Source organism: Phoca vitulina, unplaced genomic scaffold, assembly GCF_004348235.1.
Source record: "Phoca vitulina isolate PV1807 unplaced genomic scaffold, GSC_HSeal_1.0 scaffold53, whole genome shotgun sequence".
In the NCBI taxonomy this organism is placed as follows: Eukaryota; Metazoa; Chordata; class Mammalia; order Carnivora; family Phocidae; genus Phoca; species Phoca vitulina.
In genome coordinates this window covers 4,436,924-4,456,356 of record NW_022589756.1, presented here as the reverse complement: position 1 = coordinate 4,456,356, position 19,433 = coordinate 4,436,924, and the positions used below count along the sequence as shown (strand labels likewise).

Sequence of the window (19,433 nt, the reverse complement as noted above, 5' to 3'; positions counted from 1 at the left end):
GCGGGGGGTCTGCTTCTCCCTCTGACCCTTCCCCTCTCATGCTCTCTGTCTCCCATTCTCTCTCTCAGATAAATAAATAAAATCTTTAAAAAAAAAAAAAAGAAAATGTGGTATGTATACACACACACAAACACACACACATATATATATACATACATATATGTATATATACACACACACACACACACAATGGAATATTACTCAGCCATCAGAAAGGATGAATACTTACCAATTACATCAACGTGGATGGAACTGGAGGGTATTATGCTGAGCGACATAAGTCAATCAGAGAAAGACAATTATCATATGGTTTCACTCATATGTGGAATATAAGAAACAGTACAGAGGATCATAGGAGAAGTGAAGGAAAACTGAATAGGAAGTCATAAGAGGGGAAAAACCATGAGAGACTCTTAACTATAGGAAACAAACTGAGAGTTGCTAGAGGGGAGGTGGGTGGGGGGATGGGGTAGTTGCATGATGGGCATTAAGGAGAGCACATGATGTGATGAGCACTGGCTATTATATGCAACTGGTCAATTATGGAACACTACATCTGAAACTAATGTACTACATGTTGGCTAATTGAATTTAAATAAAAATAGAAAATGGATGAAAAATAGTACATTATGCAAACATGTGAAGGCTAGGATAAGTTATATTGATATCAGGTAAAATACACTTCCTGACAAGAGGGATATTCTATAATGACACAATGATAAAAGAATCAATTTACCAGTAAAGCTCAAAGTATCATAATTCCAAATTTCAAGTTATATTACAATACTATAGTAATCAAAACAGCATGGTACTGGCACAAAAAAGACACATAGATCAATGGAACAGAATAAAGCCCAGAAATAAACCCATAATTATATGGTCAATTAATCTTCAACAAAGGAGGCAAGAATATGCAATGGGAAAAAGACAATCTCTTCAAAAAGTGGTGGTTGGGAAAACTGGACAGCAACATGCAAAAGAATGAAACTCTACCACTTTCTTACACCATACACAAAAATAAACTCAAGATGGGTTAAGGATCTAAATGTGAGACCTAAAACCATAAAAACCCTAGAAGAGAGCACAGGCAGTAATCTCTCTGAAATTTGCCATAGTAACATTTTCTAGTTATGTCTTCTGAGGCAAAAGAAACAAAAGCAAAAATAGATTACTGGGACTACATCAAAATAAAAAGCTTCCACACAACAAAGGAAATAATCTAAAAGACAACTAAAAGACAATCTATTGAATGGGAGAATATATTTGCAAATGACATATCTAATAAAAGGTTAGTATCCAAAATCTATAAAGAACTTATATAACTCAACACCAACAGAATAAATAATCCAATTAAAAAATGGGCAGAAAACATGAACAGACATTTCTCCAAAGAAGACATATAGACGGCCAACAGGCATATGAAAAGATGCTCAACATCCTTCATCATCAAGGAAATGCAAATCAAAACCACAATGAGATATCACCCCACACTTGTCAAAATGGCTAAAATAAAAAACAAAGGAAGAAGTGTTGGTAAGGATGTGGAGAAATAGGAATCCTCATGCACTGTTGGTAGGTGCACTGTGGAAAACAGTATGGAGGCTTCTCAAAAAATTACATAGAAAAACCATATGATCCAGTAATGGCACTACTAGGTATATACTCAAAGAATACAAGAACAGTAATTTAAGAGGATATATGCACCCCTATGTTTATTGCAGCATTATTTACAATAGTCAAATTAGGGAAGCAGCCCAAGTGTCTATTGATAGATGAATGAACAAAGAAGTGGTATATATATATATATATATATATATATATTCCATTGATATACAATGGAATATTCAGTCATAAAAAAGAATGAAATCTTGCCACTTGCAACAGCATGGATGGATCTGGGGAGTATAGTACTAAGCGAAATAAGTCAGTCAGAGAAAGACAAATACATGATTTCACTCATGTGGAATTTAAGAAACAAAACAAATGAATAAAATAAAATAGACAAAGAAACAGACTCTTTTTTTAAAGCATTTTATTTATTTGTCAGAGAGAGAGAGAGAGCACAAGCAGGGGAGACAGCAGGCAGAGGGAGAAGCAGGGTCTCCACTGAGCAGGGAGCCTGATGTGGGACTCAATCCCAGGACCCTGAGATCATGAACTGAGCCAAAGGCAGATGCTTAACCGACTGAGCCACCTAAGCATCCCAAGAAACAGACTCTTAACCATAAAGAACAAATGGATGGTTACCAAAGGGGAAGTGGGTAAGGGAATGGATAAAATAGGTAAGGAGGTTTAAGAGTACTCTTATTTTGATGAGCACTAAGTAATATATGGAATTGATGAATCTCTATTTTGTTCACCTGAAACTAATATAATACCATATGGTAACAATACTAGAATTAAAAAAAAAAAAAAAACAGTTATTGAGAATATGGAAAAAAAAAAGAATCAATTCCCCATAAAGAAAAAATAATTATAAATGTGTATGAATGTAATAGTTAAGCTTCAGAATACATGAAGCGAATATTAAAAGAATGGAAAAGAGAAAAAAAGAATGGGAAGGAGAAAACAATTTCAAAATCATAGTTGAATATTTTGACCCTCCTCTCTCAACAATTGACAGAACAAATAGACAAGTAAAATAAGTAAAAATAGATCTAAATGTTCCTAACAACCACCTTTTCCTAATTGTTGTTTATAGAATACTTCACCCAACACTGTAAAATACATATTTTTTCAATTGCACATGGTATATTTAATAAGTTAGAACATATGCTTGACTATAAAACAAATTGAGATACATTTTTTTAAATGATGTCATACAAAATATATTCTTTTCAAAAATTAAATTTAAAAAACTTGACAGAAAGATTTTAAAAAAACACACCAAATATTGGAAATTAAATAGCACACTCTTCAATAATCCATGAGTCAAAGAAGAAATCTCAAAAGAAACTAGAAAATATTTTGAAATAAATGATAATTAAAATATAACACATCAAGATTTTTGAGATGCATTTAAATTAATGCTTGGAGGAAATGTCATAGCTTTATTTTTTTTTAAGATTTATTTATTTATTTTAGAGAGAAAGAATGAGAGAGAGCACGAGTGGGAGGGGCAGAGGAGGAAAGAGAGAGAATCTCAAGCAGATGCCACACTGAGCATGGAGCTTGATGTGGGGCTTGATCTCACGACCCTGAGATCATGACCTGAGCTGAAACCAAGAGTCATCAAACTGCGCCACCCAAGCACCCCATGTCATAGCTTTAAGTACTTTAAATCATTATGACAGAAAAGATGAAACATTTCCATAAAAATAGAAAAGTAAACACTAAATAAGTGGAATAAATAAAATAGTAAATATAATAGAAATCGGTGAAATAAGCAAACAATAGCAATAATAAAGTAAAATTTTAGTTACTTGAAAAGATCAACAAATTGGTTAACTCCTTTAGATTGGTCATGACAAAAAGAGAGAGAATTCAAATTACCAATATGAGAAATTATAAAGGGATTATCTCTAAAGATATATAGACATTAAAAGAATAATAAGAGGATATTATGAAACACTTTATGCCCAAAATTTGACAACTTCAATGAAATATACATTTTCCTTTTAAATTACAATTTAAAACTGACACAATATGAAGGAAAATTTGAATTAGCCTTTATTAATAAAATTGAATTTGTAATCATGAAACCTCTGCCCCACACATACACAAAAAATCCTTAAGGCACAGAGTTTTCATTTATGAATTCTATCAAACATTCCAAAAATAATATCCTTTGTTAAATGTAGGAAGAGAGACTACTCATTTTATGAGGCCAACATAATCTTGATATAAATATCTGACAGATGTTACAAAAAACTAGAAATACAGAATAATATCCATCATTAACATGGTTTCAAAAACCCTTAACAAAATATCAGTAAACTGAATACAGCAAAGAGTTTTTTCCTAGGGGTGCAAGGATGGTTTGACATTCACAAATCAATTTGTGAAATTACCATATGGACATTTTAATAGTTGTAGACAAAACACTTTCAGCAAATTTCTCAGGGAACTATCTTAATCTAATAAAGTAAACCAATGACAATTCTACTGGCAATATCATATTAAACTTCAATTTTGAATACTTTTCCCATAAAATCAGAAATAATGAAAGGTTGCCAACTCTCACTACTTCTGTTCAAGTTGTACTGGAGTTCTTAGTCATTGCAATAAGGTATAGAAACAGGAGGAATAATGACTAGGAAGAAAGAACTAAAACTGTCAATATTTGCTGAGGAAAATCTCTAAGTAATCTATTAAACAATCAATAACTTCATAGATGAAGCCCTCTTAATAGAAAAATAAAATAATGAAAAGCAATTCTGCTTACAAGCGTCCACAAACATTAAATATGTAGAAATAAATTAAACAAAAGACATGTGAGAGCTCTACACTATAGATCACAAAACATTGTTGGTAGAAATTAGAGAAGACCTAAATAAATATAGAGATGGAACATGAAGAATTTTAATGTTACTGATATCAATTATCTCCAAATTGATGTACACATTCAATAAAATCCCAAACAAAATTCCAGGGCTTTTTAAAAAATAAAATTAATGAACCGATTCTATATTTTAGAAAAATGGAAAGGATTTTTTTTTTTTTTAATTTCTGAAAAAGAAGAACAAAATTGGAGAGGTTACCCAAACTGGCTAAGACTTACTGTAAAGCTGCAGTAACCAAGATAATGTGGTCATGGCTTAAGGACTGAAACATAGATGATTAGGATAGAACAGAGAGCCCAGGAATAGTCATTTGATTTTGGTCAAAGGTGTGAGAGCAATCCAATTCAAAGAAAGGCAATGCAACAAAATGGGCTGGGTTATGCATATGAAAGAAAAGAACCTTGACCTTCCAGTAAATTACACACACACACACACACATGCACACACGTGCACACACACACATTCAAGGTAATAACAGACCAAAACTAAAAGCCAAAACAAAAAGACTTTAGAAGACAGCTCCTAGAAAGCAATTAACACAAAGGGAAAATTTGATAAATTAAAATTGTTTTCAAATTATAAATTTTTACTCTTTAAAAGACACAATTAAGAAAATGTGTCACATACTGGAAGAAACCATTAGTAGGAAACATATTTGACAAAGAAAATATATAACAAACAAATATATAAAGAAACATATATGATAAAGAGCTGGTCTTCAAGATATAAAAAGATGTTCTCCAACTTGATAAAGGACAAATAACCCAATTAAAAATTAGTAAATTTTTATGAGCAACTATATGCCAGCAAATTAGATAACCTGGAAGAAATGGATGCATTCCTAGAGATGTATCAACTACCAAAACTGAACCAGGAAGAAATAGAAAACCTGAACAGACCTATAACCACTAAGGAAATTGAAGGAGTCATCAAAAATCTCCCAACAAACAAAAGCCCAGGGCCAGATGGCTTCCCAGGGGAATTCTACCAAACATTTCAAGAAGAATTAATACCTATTCTTCTGAAACTGTTCCAAAAATTAGAAATGGAAGGAAAACTTCCAAACTCGTTTTTTGAGACCACAATTACCTTAATCCCCAAACCAGACAAAGACCCCATCAAAAAAGAGAATTACAGATCAACATCCTTGATGAACATGGATGCAAAAATTCTCACCAAAATACTAGCCAATAGGATCCAACAGTACATTAAAAGGATTATTCACTACGACCAAGTGGGATTTATCCCTGGGCTGCAAGGTTGGTTCAACATCTGCAAATCAATCAATGTGATACAATATATTAATAAAAGAAAGAACAAGAACCATATGATCCTCTCAATAGATGCAGAAAAAGCATTTGACAAAGTACAGCATCCTTTCTTGATCAAAACTCTTCAGAGTATAGGCATAGAGGGTACATACCTCAATATCATAAAAGCCATCTATAAAAAACCCACAGCCAATATCATTCTCAATGGGGAAAACCTGAAAGCTTTCCCCCTAAGGTCAGGAACACAGCAGGGATGTCCACTATCACCACTGCTATTCAACAGAGTATTAGAAGTCCTAGCCACAGCAATCAGACAACAAAAAGAAATCAAAGGCATCCAAATCGGCAAAGAAGAAGTCAAACTCTCACTCTTTGCAGATGATATGATACTTTATGTGGAAAACCCAAAAGACCCCACCCCAATACTGCTGGAACTCATACAGGAATTCAGTCAAGTGGCAGGATATAAAATCAATGCACAGGAATCAGTGGCATTCCTATACACCCACAACAAGACAGAAGAAAGAGAAATGAAGGAGTCGATCCCATTTACAATTGCACCCAAAACCATAAGATACCTAGGAATAAATCTAACCAAAGAGGCAAAGAATCTGTACTCAGAAAACTATAAAATATTCATGAAAGAAGTTGAGGAAGACACAAAGAAATGGAAAAACGTTCCATGCTCATGGACTGGAAGAAGAAATACTGTGAAGATGTCAATGCTACCTAGAGCAATCTACACATTCAATGCAATCCCCATCAAAATACTATCCACTTTTTTCAAAGAAATGGAACAAATAATCCTAAAATTTGTATGGAACCAGAAAAGACCTCAAATAGCCAGAGGAATGTTGAAAAAGAAAAGCAAGCTGGCGGCATCACAATTCCGGACTTCCAGCTCTATTACAAAGCTGTCATCATCAAGACAGTATGGTACTGGCACAAAAACAGACACATATATCAGTGGAACAGAATAGAGAGCCCAGAAATGGACCCTCAACTCTATGGTCAACTAATCTTTGACAAAGCAGGAAAGAATGTCCAATGGAAAAAAGACAGTCTCTTCAACAAATGGTGTTGGGAAAATTGGACAGCCACATGCAGAAGAATGAAACTGGACCATTTCCTTACACCACACACAAAAATAGACTCCAAATGGTTGAAAGACCTAAATATGAGACAGGAGTCCATCAACATCCTTATGGAGAACACAGGCAGCAAAACCTCTTCGACCTCAGCCGCAGCAACTTCTTCCTAGAAACATTGCCAAAGGCAAGGGAAGCAAGGGCAACAATGAACTATTGGGACTTCATCAAGATAAAAAGGTTTTGCACAGCAAAAGAAACAGTCAACAAAACCAAAAGACAACCAACAGAATGGGAGAAGATATTTGCAAATGACATATCAGATAAAGGGCTAGTATCAAAAATCTATAAAGAACTTATCAGACTCCACACTCAAAGAACAAAGAATCCAATCAAGAAATGGGCAGAAGACATGAACAGATATTTTTCCAAAGAAGACATCCAAACGGCCAACAGACACATGAAAAAGTGTTCGACATCGCTTGGCATCAGGGAAATCCAAATCAAAACCTCAATGAGATACCACCTCACACCAGTCAGAATGGCTAAAATTAACAAGTCAGGAAATGACAGATGTTGGCAGGGATGCGGAGAAAGGGGAACCCTCCTACACTGTTGGTGGGAATGCAAGCTGGTGCAGCCACTCTGGAAAACAGTATGGAGGTTCCTCAAAAAGTTGAAAATAGAGCTACCATACAATCCAGCAATTGGACTACTGGGTATTTACCCCAAAAATACAAATGTAGGGATCCGAAGGGGTATGTGCATCCCGATATTTATAGCAGCAATGTCCACAATAGCCAAACTGTGGAAAGAACCAAGATGTCCATCAACAGATGAATGGATAAAGAAGATGTGGTATATATATATACGATGGAATATTATGCAGCCATCAAAAGGAATGAGATCTTGCCATTTGCAACGACGTGGATGGAACTGGAGGGTCTTATGCTGAGCGAAATAAGTCAATCAGAGAAAGACATGTATCATATGACCTCACTGATATGAGGAATTCTTAATCTCAGGAAACAAACAGAGGGTTGCTGGAGTGGTGGGGGTTGGGAGGGATGGGGTGCCTGGGTGATAGACATTGGGGAGGGTATGTGCTATGGTGAGCGCTGTGAATTCTGCAAGACTGTTGAATCACAGATCTGTACCTCTGAAACAAATAATGCAATATATGTTAAGAAAAAAAAAAAAGAAGAAGATAGCAGGAGGGGAAGAATGAAGGGGGGGAATCACAGGGGGAGATGAACCATGAGAGACGATGGACTCTGAAAAACAAACTGAGGGTTCTAGAGGGGAGGGGGTGGGAGGATGGGTTAGCCTGGTGATGGGTATTAAAGAGGGCACGTTCTGCATGGAGCACTGGGTGTTATGCACAAACAATGAATCATGGAACACTACATCAAAAACTAATGATGTAATGTATGGTGATTAACATAACAATAAAAAATTAAAAAAATTTTAAAAAATTAATGAATATTCATATAAGGTTTGTCCATTTCATTGTATAAAAATTTTCATGAGAAGGAAAATGTAAATAAATATTAAATTCTAATGATATGCTTGTTAAAGTATGTGTGGAAAATATACTGTCTGCAATGTAATTTGAAATGCATAAAAATAAGATGATGGATGGATGGATGGATAGACAAAAAAATATGATATAATAATGTTAATGGGTCTAAGTGTCTATGTATATCTTGTTGCAATTATGGGTGTATATGTATATTAATGAGTATATGAATATTCACTATAAAATTCAACTTTCTCTTTGTATAAAATTTTGTATAATAAACTGTTGGTAAAAGTGAAACAGATACAACAGGTAAATAAAATACAATCATTTCTGTACTTATCTTGAAATAGCATATGTACAGCTTTTGGTAAAGTGATTGGTTGTATAATACATTCTAAATTAATGTATCTTTTGCCTCATATATACATACAAATGTAACTTTTCACCTATTAATGGATTTACTATAGTGAAAACAAAGTTGACCCAATCACTGTTTCCACTGGATGAATAAAAATGAAACTCATAGGGTATGGAAAGAAGGGGTTACAAAAACAAGACAAAAATCTAAATTAACGAGATCAAGTTTCAATTTGTTAACCATAAGATATGAAAACATCTGAATAAATAATATTCCCAGATTTGAGAGACTCCATGATATGCACTAAATTCACTTACTTCATGTTGCTGAGGGGACAAGGGTAATGTTGCCCTTCGGAGGTATCAATATCAGATCAACCTGCATTGTATGTCTACAATTCTAAAATATACCACTCCAGGCTGATTAACAGAATTAAATGATAGCTAATATAATAAGATTGGCTACTTGAGGCATAGGCAGCATGGGGTAATTTCGAAAGCAGGCAGATCTGATTTAGAGAATCAGCACCATCATCTGCATTGTGATCCTGACAAGTTTTTACTTCAGTGAACTTAATGATTCTTCCTCAGTAAAACAACATCGGCTTCGTATGGATATTGTGGGAATTAAGAGAGAACTTTGAGGAAAGGCACATAAAAATTGTTCAATAGATGTTAGCCTTCTTCCACCCTGAGAATGTATGCAGAGTCTGAATAAATTATCAATATAATTATGTTATTAGATTAATTATATTTCTGTACATTTGTCCAACAGGCAACTCCAGAGTAGAAGAAAGAATGTTTGCTTCTTTGTTTGTTTTATATTTTTTGTTGTTGTTTTTACCTAATAGGCCAGAGTCTAAATTCTTCAATAGAGTTATCCTTCCACGTTTCTTAGCTTTTGACAATTCTTTATGATTTTAATGTTTAGGGCTGGGATGCAGGACTACTGTGCGTAGGAATGGCCCAAAGGTAAACAATGGAAATTCAGCAATAACAATACAGAGGTTGTGGAGAAAGCTAATGAAGAAATTAAAGGCATTAGAATTATTCAGCTGACACAAGGTAGCTTGATGAGGTAAATTCTTCCCCATTCTTATTCTCCAACAGAACTTGGTTTGATACCTATTTTAAATAAGTTAGCAGTCACTCTAAAAACCATGTTTTTCAAATTTCCTTTGTTCTACTGACTCACAGAGAAGTAATGTATTAACTCTCTTCTTAGAGTGAGTGTATGAAGCTCAAAGGGCTCCAAATACCCCAAATAGAGGGTAACTCAGGACCTGAAGGGCAGTGTCTGTAATTGTTAAGATGTTGAAATGTGATGGGCTTATATTAGAAGAGTAGGAATTCAGTCTATATATAGGTAACAATAACTTGATGAAGTCACTTCATTGGCAGTTTTTACAAAAACTGGGATACTACAGCCCAATAAATCTATAAGGTATTGAATTATAATACAACTTACCTTGATCTTAAAAGGTGAAGTATTAAGGTTTTTCTAGTTAGCTTTAGTTCATACAGCAATTCTTCTTCATATGTTTCCTGCAAAACAGTACCCATCATGTGACTTAAATGTGTTCTCATTTAGTGTGTGTTAGGGTGGGGAGTGGGGTGGGTGCAGAGGGAAATTAGACTTTATCAGTCTACCCAGCAGTCAAGCAGTCCAGCCAGGCAAAATGATAAATATGGATTAGGCTGAATTTATGAGAGCCAATATATGGAGGATTTTGCTTGTAAGTTATTTTTTAATTAAATTTTTTGATGGGCATTTTTTCTAGTTATAAAATAAAATGAAATGAAAATATATATATTCTCTCCTCATCCAGAGATAACAAGTTATTGTATGTCCTTGCAATTCTGCACCCCACCTTTTGTTTATGTATCTTTTAACAGTTTGGGGTGTATTGTTTTATAGTTTACTTTTTCACATAAAAATAAATCATGACCATGACCATTTTCCTATTCCAATAAATGTTCCTTTATAGTATGTATTTTATGGCTGAAAATCACAATGTGAATTTATTTAACCTATATCCAGATCAGAAATTTGATTTGGGGCATTCACTCTAATTAGACATCATTTCTTTGTTGGCAACATGGAAAAAAATGTTTGATAAATGCTGCAAGATAACCCTGAAGAAAGGAAGCACAAAGTTAGAATTTCACTAGAAATTTATAGTGGTTCTTATTTTCTTGCCTTTCATATTAACATTAATGAAATGATAACTTATTGTGACAAACTTTTCTTTAATGACCATTGGAAGTGATATTTTTCTTCTGTTTAGTTTGTTGTTTACATATTTGTATGTGAATTCCTAACTTATGTCCTTTAAATATTTTCTTTTCTGGTATTTTATTTCCTTGTGATTCATAAGAATTATTTATTTAAGGATTCAGTTACTGGTCATTCATCTAGCACATTTCTTTAGTTTATTGTTCACCCATGTATTCAATAGCTGTTATTTCAGGCACAGTGATAGTATGGAAAATACAATGGTGCACAAGATAAAGGTCACACCCATATGGAAACCACAGCTTGGCAAGAAGAAAATCAATCAAATGTAATTGAGTATTATAAGCATCATAATAGGAGAAATGCAGTGCCTGTGTGAGGGAGGAATCAGGGGCAGAGAACAGAGCATGCAAATGCCCTGAGGTATGAAGGAGCTCGACATGTTTGAGAAACCCAGATAAGTTCAAGGTGGCTGGAGAATCAAGTTTAAGTTGAATAAATATGAGAAATGAAAGGTAGGAAGGAGCCAAATCATGTACAGACTAGTTAGTCACTTAAGAAGATTTGGACCTTATCCTAAGAGCAAAAAGAAGAAAAAGGTTTAGGCAAAAAATGCAGAAGTAAGTATGGTATTTTAGATGGCTTACTTATTACAGATAATGGATCAGCAAAAATCACAACTGTAGGCAGGAAAAGCATTTAAAGACTGTTGATGGGATATAGGTCACTTGGGCAGGGGACTGGCAGCAGGGAAAAAGGAGAGTAGATAATTTCAAAGGATATTTACATGTTAGAATGCATAAAGTTTAGTGATTTTTTTGATGGAGGAGGCAGAAGAGAGGAGTAAAGAATTCCCTTAGGGGGCACCTGGGTGGCTCAGTCGGTTCAGCATCCCACTCTTGACTTTGGCTCAGATCATGATCTAGTTGTGAGATTGAGCCCCATGTCTGGCTCTGCAGTAGGCATGGAGCCTGCTTAGGATTCTCTCTCTCCCTTTCCGCCCCCACCTCTCTCTCTCTCTCTCAAAAAAAAAAAAAAAAGAATTCCCTCAGGCTTCTGGTTTGTTTAAACTATGCTATTGAAAGGAGGGTCTTCTGAAGAAGGGCAACTTTGAGGGAGGGAGAGGAGAGTTTTGTGTTTGTTGAATGTGAGTTGTGCATTAGGGCATTTGTTGACTGCAAGTTTAACATAAAATTGGGACTTCATTATAAACACATAATTCACAGTGGGCAGGCAAGAATCTAGGTGTTTACTCAGATAAGAAGGGTTGAATCTCGTTTACAACATGATGAACTTATGCGCAGGTGTGTGTGAATAACAGTGGTATAATGGGATTTTGTAAAATTTGAATGTGTGATTATGGGTTTCATATTAGCTAATATTCAGACACTTGTTAATATTGTCAAATGTAACATTCTTGTTAATCTTGTCATTAATATTGTTTTTATATAAACAGAATTTTTAACTTTGTTTTATTTTAGAATTTTATTTAATTTTAAAATTTGTTTTTATTTAGAATCATTTTAGATTTAGAGAAAAGTTGGAAAGATAATACAGAGCATTCCCATGTACCCCACAACTCAGAGTTCCATATTGTTAACATCTTACATTACTATGGTGTACTTGTCACAACTCATGAACCAAGATTGACATTATCAATTAAAGTATACACTTATCCAGATTTCCTTAGTTTTTGTCTAATGTCTTTTCACTGTCTTAGGATCCCATCCAGGACACCACATTACATTTAGTTGTCCTGCCTCCTTAGACTCTTCTACACTATGACAATTTCTCAGACTTCCCTTCTTTTTTGACAATCTTGACAGTTTTAAGGAGTACTGATCAAGTATTTTATAGGTTCCTCCTTAATTTTTTCCAATATTTTTCTCATTCCCAGCCTGGAATTGTGGATATTTGAGAGAAAACAACAAAATAAAGTGCCATTTTCAACATATCATATTAAGAGTACATACTATCAACATGACTTATTATTAATGATGATTACTCGTTACCTGGCTGAGGTAGCATTAGTCAGCCTTTCTCCACTGTAAGGTTACACTCTTCCACATTCTACTGGTCCCCTCTTCCACATTCTACTCTTTGGAAGGGTCTATGCACAGGCCGTGCTTAAAGGGTGGGGAGTTATGCTCCACCTTCTGGGAAGGGGAGGGTCTATGTCAATTTTTTAATTCTTATGTATGGGAGATTTGTCTATTCTCCCCCATTTATTTATTTATTCAATTATTTATTTATACCAGTATGAGTTCATAGATATTAATTTATACTTTATCATAGTCCTAAACTACATTATTAATTTTGTTGCTCAAATTGTCCCTTCTTTGGCTATTGGGAGCTCCTTCATTTGGCTCCTTTGTTCTTTTGACATACTCCCATCAATGCAAGTTTGGGTTGTTTGTTTGCTTGAGAACTTCCTTACTTTCTGGTTGTATAAGATGCTCCAAATTCATCTTGTATATTTCCTGCCCCAGTCAAGGCTCATCTTGTATATTGATAATGGAACTGATGTCTTGATTTGCACAATGGTGATAGAGGGCTGGTTTTGCCTTCTTAGATGAGTACCGAACTTCAACCAATAAAAGTTTTTTTTAATTGAAGTATAGTTGATATACAATGTTATATTAATAAAAAGTTTAAGAAGGAATAAAGGATAAAGGAATTGGAGATCAAGAGAAAACATTATTTGTAAGGAGATTATTACAGAAAAATGGTTAGACATTATCTCCAAATGGCAGCAGATGAAGAGTTGCTTTTTCATTATCTTAAGCCATGGGAAAGACATCTCAGTGGGATAATTTGGAAAGTTGAAATGTGTCTTGCTTATGACTGAGGAACCTAACAAATGAGAGCCTGGAAGGCTGTTTCCCCTAATGGTGGAGGGAAGAAAAGTGGTTGCATTGGGAAAAATTTGCCCTCTCAAGGAGTACTGGAGCAAAGTGACAATGAGTATTCTCCATGGACCAAGTTAGAAAGCTCAGGCCCAAAATGCAAGTGCCTGGTAATAAATATCTAAGAACAGTCCTTGAATGTGTTCTATAGTAGTGGAATTGAAAATTACCTTATTTTGAAGCTTGTTTCCTATTATATGTATTACATATTGTCTGCATAAATATTTGTTTCTTTTGAAAATAAAATTGTAAATGTTTACACTTTAACACCTGAATAAACACTATTCTAAGCAACAGGCCAAATGTGTTCCTGTGAAAGTTGTTCAACATTGCTGCCGAATATGTAAGGCAAGTAAACCTGCATATTACATCACTGGGAAAGAAAATGCTCAGAGATTATATTCCATAGGCACCAGCTCAGAACAAATGAGGTTGCCTTAAATCAGCCTGGAAAGCTGTTAGTGAAAATCCTCACATGAACTGGAAAGTTTTATATGGCACTCTCTAATTTTACTCCATCTTGTTTCCTAAGCCATCAAAAGGGTGCTTCCTCCCCAACCTCCCCCTCCCGCCCCACCCCAAGTGCATGCTGTAAGCTGAGTGAGAGTTCTCAGAAAATTTGAGACTCTTCTCTTGTTTGCTTCTGACTGGAGCCAGAGGTTGCTTTCTACATATCTTGTGAAAATAATAAATCATATTTATTAAATCAAAACCTGTACCTGTATGTCATAATCATGGATGTGCCAAACATTTCGCTTCTGCATCAGAGGAAGCCTTTTCGGATAAACCACTTCTTGACCCTCTACTCCAAGGATTACCTTTTCTAAAAGGAAACATTTAAGGGGGAAAATACATCTGGCATTAACATTCACACACAGTGACTGGATAACAATTATTCTCATAGAGTTCATGTACAGCATGATTAGCAGCCATGTACAACATCATTATGAAGTAGCACCCCCACGTAACAAGTAAGGAAACTGAGACTGATATTTCCAAATGAGGAAAATGTAAGCAAAATTGGAAAACAGGGGGCGCCTGGGTGGCTCAGTCAGTTAAGTGGCTGCCTTCGGCTCAGGTCATGATCCCAGGGTCCTGGGATCCAGCCCCGCGTCGGGCTCCCTGCTCAGCGGAGAGCCTGCTTCTCCCTTTCCCTCTGCCTGCCACTCTGCCTACTTGTGCTATCTCTCTGTCAAATAAAGAATTTAAAAAAATCTAAAAAAAAAAAATTGGAAAACAGGCCAAAAAAATTAGGTCTTTAGCTTCTTCCATCTTTCCACTTTGTCCTGCAGTTACCACCTTCATCATCTTAATCTCCTCATGCCTGTTTCTGGATTCTGCCACCTGTCAAAACCTGCACTGGAAGGGATTGTTTCAGGGATTGTAAATTACTGATTTTATCTCCCAGGTACATTTGTATTTGACATCTTAACTCTCCTAGCTAAATACAAGACTCTCCTTTGTTAAAAATTTAGGTACTCTTGAATCAGTGCTAAATAGTCTTCGCAAGTGGTGGTTATCTGGGGGTGAGCCCTGCTTATCTCACTGAAGAGTGATATAGAACTGGGCGCCTGGGTGGCTCAGTTGGTTAGGCGACTGCCTTAGGCTCAGGTCATGATCCTGGAGTCCCCGGATCGAGTCCCGCATCGGGCTCCCTGCTCAGCAGGGAGTCTGCTTCTCCCTCTGACCCTCCCCCCTCTCATGTGCTCTCTCTCGCTCTCTCTCTCTCTCAAATAAATAAATAAAATCTTTAAAAAAAAAAAAAAAGAGTGATATAGAACAAAGACCATAGGATTTTAGAATCTGCTATTATTTGAGTCAAAATTTTACCAGTTTATTAGCAGTATGGCCATAAATACTGTATCTATTCTCTCTCATCTGTAGATATTATTCTCAATTACTTTATAAAGCGGAGATAATAAGATTATACACATGCTAATGTACACAGTGTCTCATGGCTAGCGCAGTGTCTCTATGCTGCAGATACTCAGAAATGTCCACTCCTTCTTCCTTCTCACCGTAAATCAGAGTGAGTAAGACCGCTAAAGTATTTCATAGAATCATAGAATCTCAGTATTAGCCATAACTAGTCCAAGTCCTATACTATGTCCTCAGCAAAATCATCAATGGGTTTTAATGTCTTTTATCATTTATCATTTAAACTGTGTGACTAAAGAGACATTACCTCATAGCCTTAGTAAGAAAACCCTGACAAAAAGATTAAGACATACCTTTAATCCAAGAAATGAGTACGATCATGAAAAGCAAGCCCCTGGGAAACATTCTGAATGATTCTGGTGGGAGAAGGGGCACAGGTGCTTGACAAAAGATGTGTGTGGCTCTCTGCCCTTGCTTCCACAGCAGGGTCAAAGAATCCAACAGATAGATAGGCAGTTTTGATCCAGCACAAGGAAGTGCTCCTTGCTTGTGTTGCATCATTTGTGAGGTGCTTGAGGCTAAAACCTGGAGGGCGGACATCATGTACCAATTAAAGGCACCACTGACGTGCTGTGGTGGAGGTGGGCTGGGCAGAGATCCCTACTTCATGCCTGATATAAATATAATTCTAGATGTACTAAAAATTCAAAAGTGAAAAAAATCATGTATGTCTTAGAAAAAATATTGAAGACTGTTTATAGAAACTGGTTGAAGAAAGTGCATGTGAAGAATGCCATGTGTAGAAACTATAAAGGAAAATTTGATAAAAACTAGATAGAAATACTGAGATCTTTTTTTTTTTTTTTTTTTCCTAGCTAAATAAAAGCCCGTGCCATGTGGGGCATGGGCATAATGGCCTTTCAAGAGCCATAAAAACACAAGATATTCATCCATATTCCATCTCCACCCTCCAGCCCCACCCCGATAAAAGAACCCAGAGTCCTGAGAATAGGGAAAATAACTTGATTTCTCCCCAAAGTTTTATTGAGACCTAACTGACATATCATGCTGTATAAATTTAAGGTGTGTGGCATGAAGACTTCACTTACTCATATTGTTAAGTTGTATCACAGTAAGTTTAGTTAAAATCCATCATCTCCTACAGATACAAAAAAAAGAAGGAAAAGAAAATGATTTTTTTCTTTGTGATGAGAACTCTTAGGATCTGCTCTCTTAATTTTCAATCCATAGTACATATTTATCTTATCTTTATCTTATAAACTATAACTTTGCACCTTTTGACCACCTTCATCCAAACTTATTTATGAAAACATATTTATGCCATAAATCACATATAAACTTAAATTAAAAGACAAACTCCAGAAATGTAAGCAACATATATAATAGAAGGTAAAGGTAAATATCTTTATAATATAGAACTCTTTCAAATCAATACAAAAAATAAAACATTAATAGGCAAATGTGCAAAGAACCTGTATAAGCTTATCTATATATGCCTGGGATCTCTTATTATTTTAGAAGAGATATCCTTTTGCCAATACAATCCCTTCTCTGTGTTTGGTATTCTGTCTTCCTCTCTACCTCACATTATTGATTATCCCTCTAATATTCTCATAAACTGAAAAAAATCTATGATAACTAGAAGCTTTCGTTTGATATTTAAATACATTCAAGTCTCTCCCTTTCAAAAAATCCTACCCTCAATTCTATATTCCACAGACCCCTGCCATCACCTTATTTTTCATTCTCTTCTCAGTTAAACTTTTCACAAAGTTCATCTTTACTTCTTGTGGCAATTTTCTCCCCTCCAGCTCATTCTAACACATTGTACTCTAGCATCTGCCTTCATTATTCTGCTGATATAACTGATTAATCTTGCCAATAATTTCACAATTTCTATATCCAATGGATATTTTGATTCTTTATGTTACTTGCCCTCTTAATAACATTTGGCATTGTTGACCATACTGTCCCCCTTGAAATATTCTATTTAGCTCCCTTGACACAGTCTCCCTAACATTTTCCTTGCTTTCTGGCTACTTGTGGGCATATATTCTTTTATCCGACTTTTAAATTTTGGAGTTCCTCAAGGTATTATCCTCCACTGTCTTTTCTTCCAACTGTATGCTTGTTCCAAGCCATCTCATCTTCAGTTATGGTTTAATTATCATCCCTCTACTATGCCTCACATTTATACTTCTAGCCACCTGAGTTATAGACCTTTACAGCCAACTCTCAACATCTTCATTGGGAGGGCTCAAAGCCCCTGAAAACTCAGAAGGTGCACAACTTGTTCTCTGCTTTCATTAATGATGTCAATATCCATTCCACATTGCAAATCTGAAACCCAGTAGTCATCATTGATATCCCTCATAATCAACCCATCACTAAGTATGTTTATTTTGCCTTCTAAAAAATACCCTGACTTCTTTTCTCTAGCTTTTCTGCCTCCATCTTACTTAGTCCAAGTTCCTATAGACTCTCCTTTGGCTACACTCCAACAAGTGTGATCTTTTCAAAATACAAATCTGATCATGTCATGTGCCTGTTGAAAATGCTTCAATAGTTTGTCATTGGTGTTAGAATTAAGATTCACTTGGCTTTAAAACCTTAAAAGATAAATTGTCTGCTACTTTTTAACTCTGTGTCTTTCAGCAAAGTATGAAATATTTCTGTACTCCCATTTTCTCATCTATAAAATGGGCATTGGGCATAATAACATGTGTCTCATAGGGATAGTATGAGTATTAAATGAATCTGTGCTGAAAGGCAATCTTACTTTCCACAGTTCATTTACTCACCAATTCTCTTAGTTGACTATTTTGTATTTTCTTTTCTCTCCTCAAATCTCAAATCTCCCTTTATTTACTCTTAGTTGATCACCATGCTTTCTACTTCATTGAAAAACAGAGAAATCACCAGAAGAAAGAAATCTCACCTTCTCCCATGATCACATCTACCACACTACCAAGATGTGTGCCAATACAGACTAGTTCTCTCCTGTTTCTATGGATGGACTGCCCATGCCTATAAGGTCTAGCCACCGTTAATATATTGGATTCCATTCCTTCTTCCCCCTCCAGTGTCATCACTCTGGCAACTGTTCTCTTTCGATACTCCATCATCTGAATTGTATATTTGCAAACATGCTGTCATTTATGTCCATCTTTTAAAGAAGTACCTCTCCTTTTACATCACTGTCTCCTCCACCCAGCTACTATCCCATTATTGACTTCTTTTAATAGCACAGATTCTTGAAAGATGAATGTACAGTTTGTCTGGGGTTCCTCTCTCCCAATTTGCTCTTGCTAAATCCAGTGGTCAATTCTCAATCCCTACTAACTTGACCTTTTAGCAGCATTTGACACAATCGCTTCTACCTTTTGAAGAGTTTATCCAATGGTATACCATGGATCAACTCTGTGTTTATTCAGTGCTTCTTCTTAGTTGCTTTTGTTGGATCCTTCTTCTCTTTCCAGTGTTTAAATATTCCAGATTCCCAGGGCTCAACTCTTAGCACTTGTCTCTATATATAGTCACTAACAAAGTAGTTCTCACCTAATCTCATGGTTTTAAATATCATCTGTGACATGATGGCTGCCAAATTTATATATCTAATCCAAACGTCGCTGAATTTCAGACTCATAGAAAC

General features: G+C 35.5%; 1 protein-coding gene across 1 annotated transcript in view; it reads right to left on the bottom strand.

The window, feature by feature from the left end:
* Window positions 1-18,903, bottom strand: part of ADAM7 (ADAM metallopeptidase domain 7) — a 172,256-nt gene extending 153,353 nt beyond the window's left edge. The window contains exons 1-4 of the mRNA XM_032389021.1: window positions 18,720-18,903; window positions 16,114-16,176; window positions 14,602-14,705; window positions 10,209-10,285 (exon numbers count right to left, since the gene is read on the bottom strand). Of these exons, the coding sequence (XP_032244912.1) occupies window positions 10,209-10,285; window positions 14,602-14,705; window positions 16,114-16,176; window positions 18,720-18,903 (428 nt within the window). The remainder of the gene's footprint in view (window positions 1-10,208; window positions 10,286-14,601; window positions 14,706-16,113; window positions 16,177-18,719) is intronic.
* Window positions 18,904-19,433: the final 530 nt, after the last annotated feature.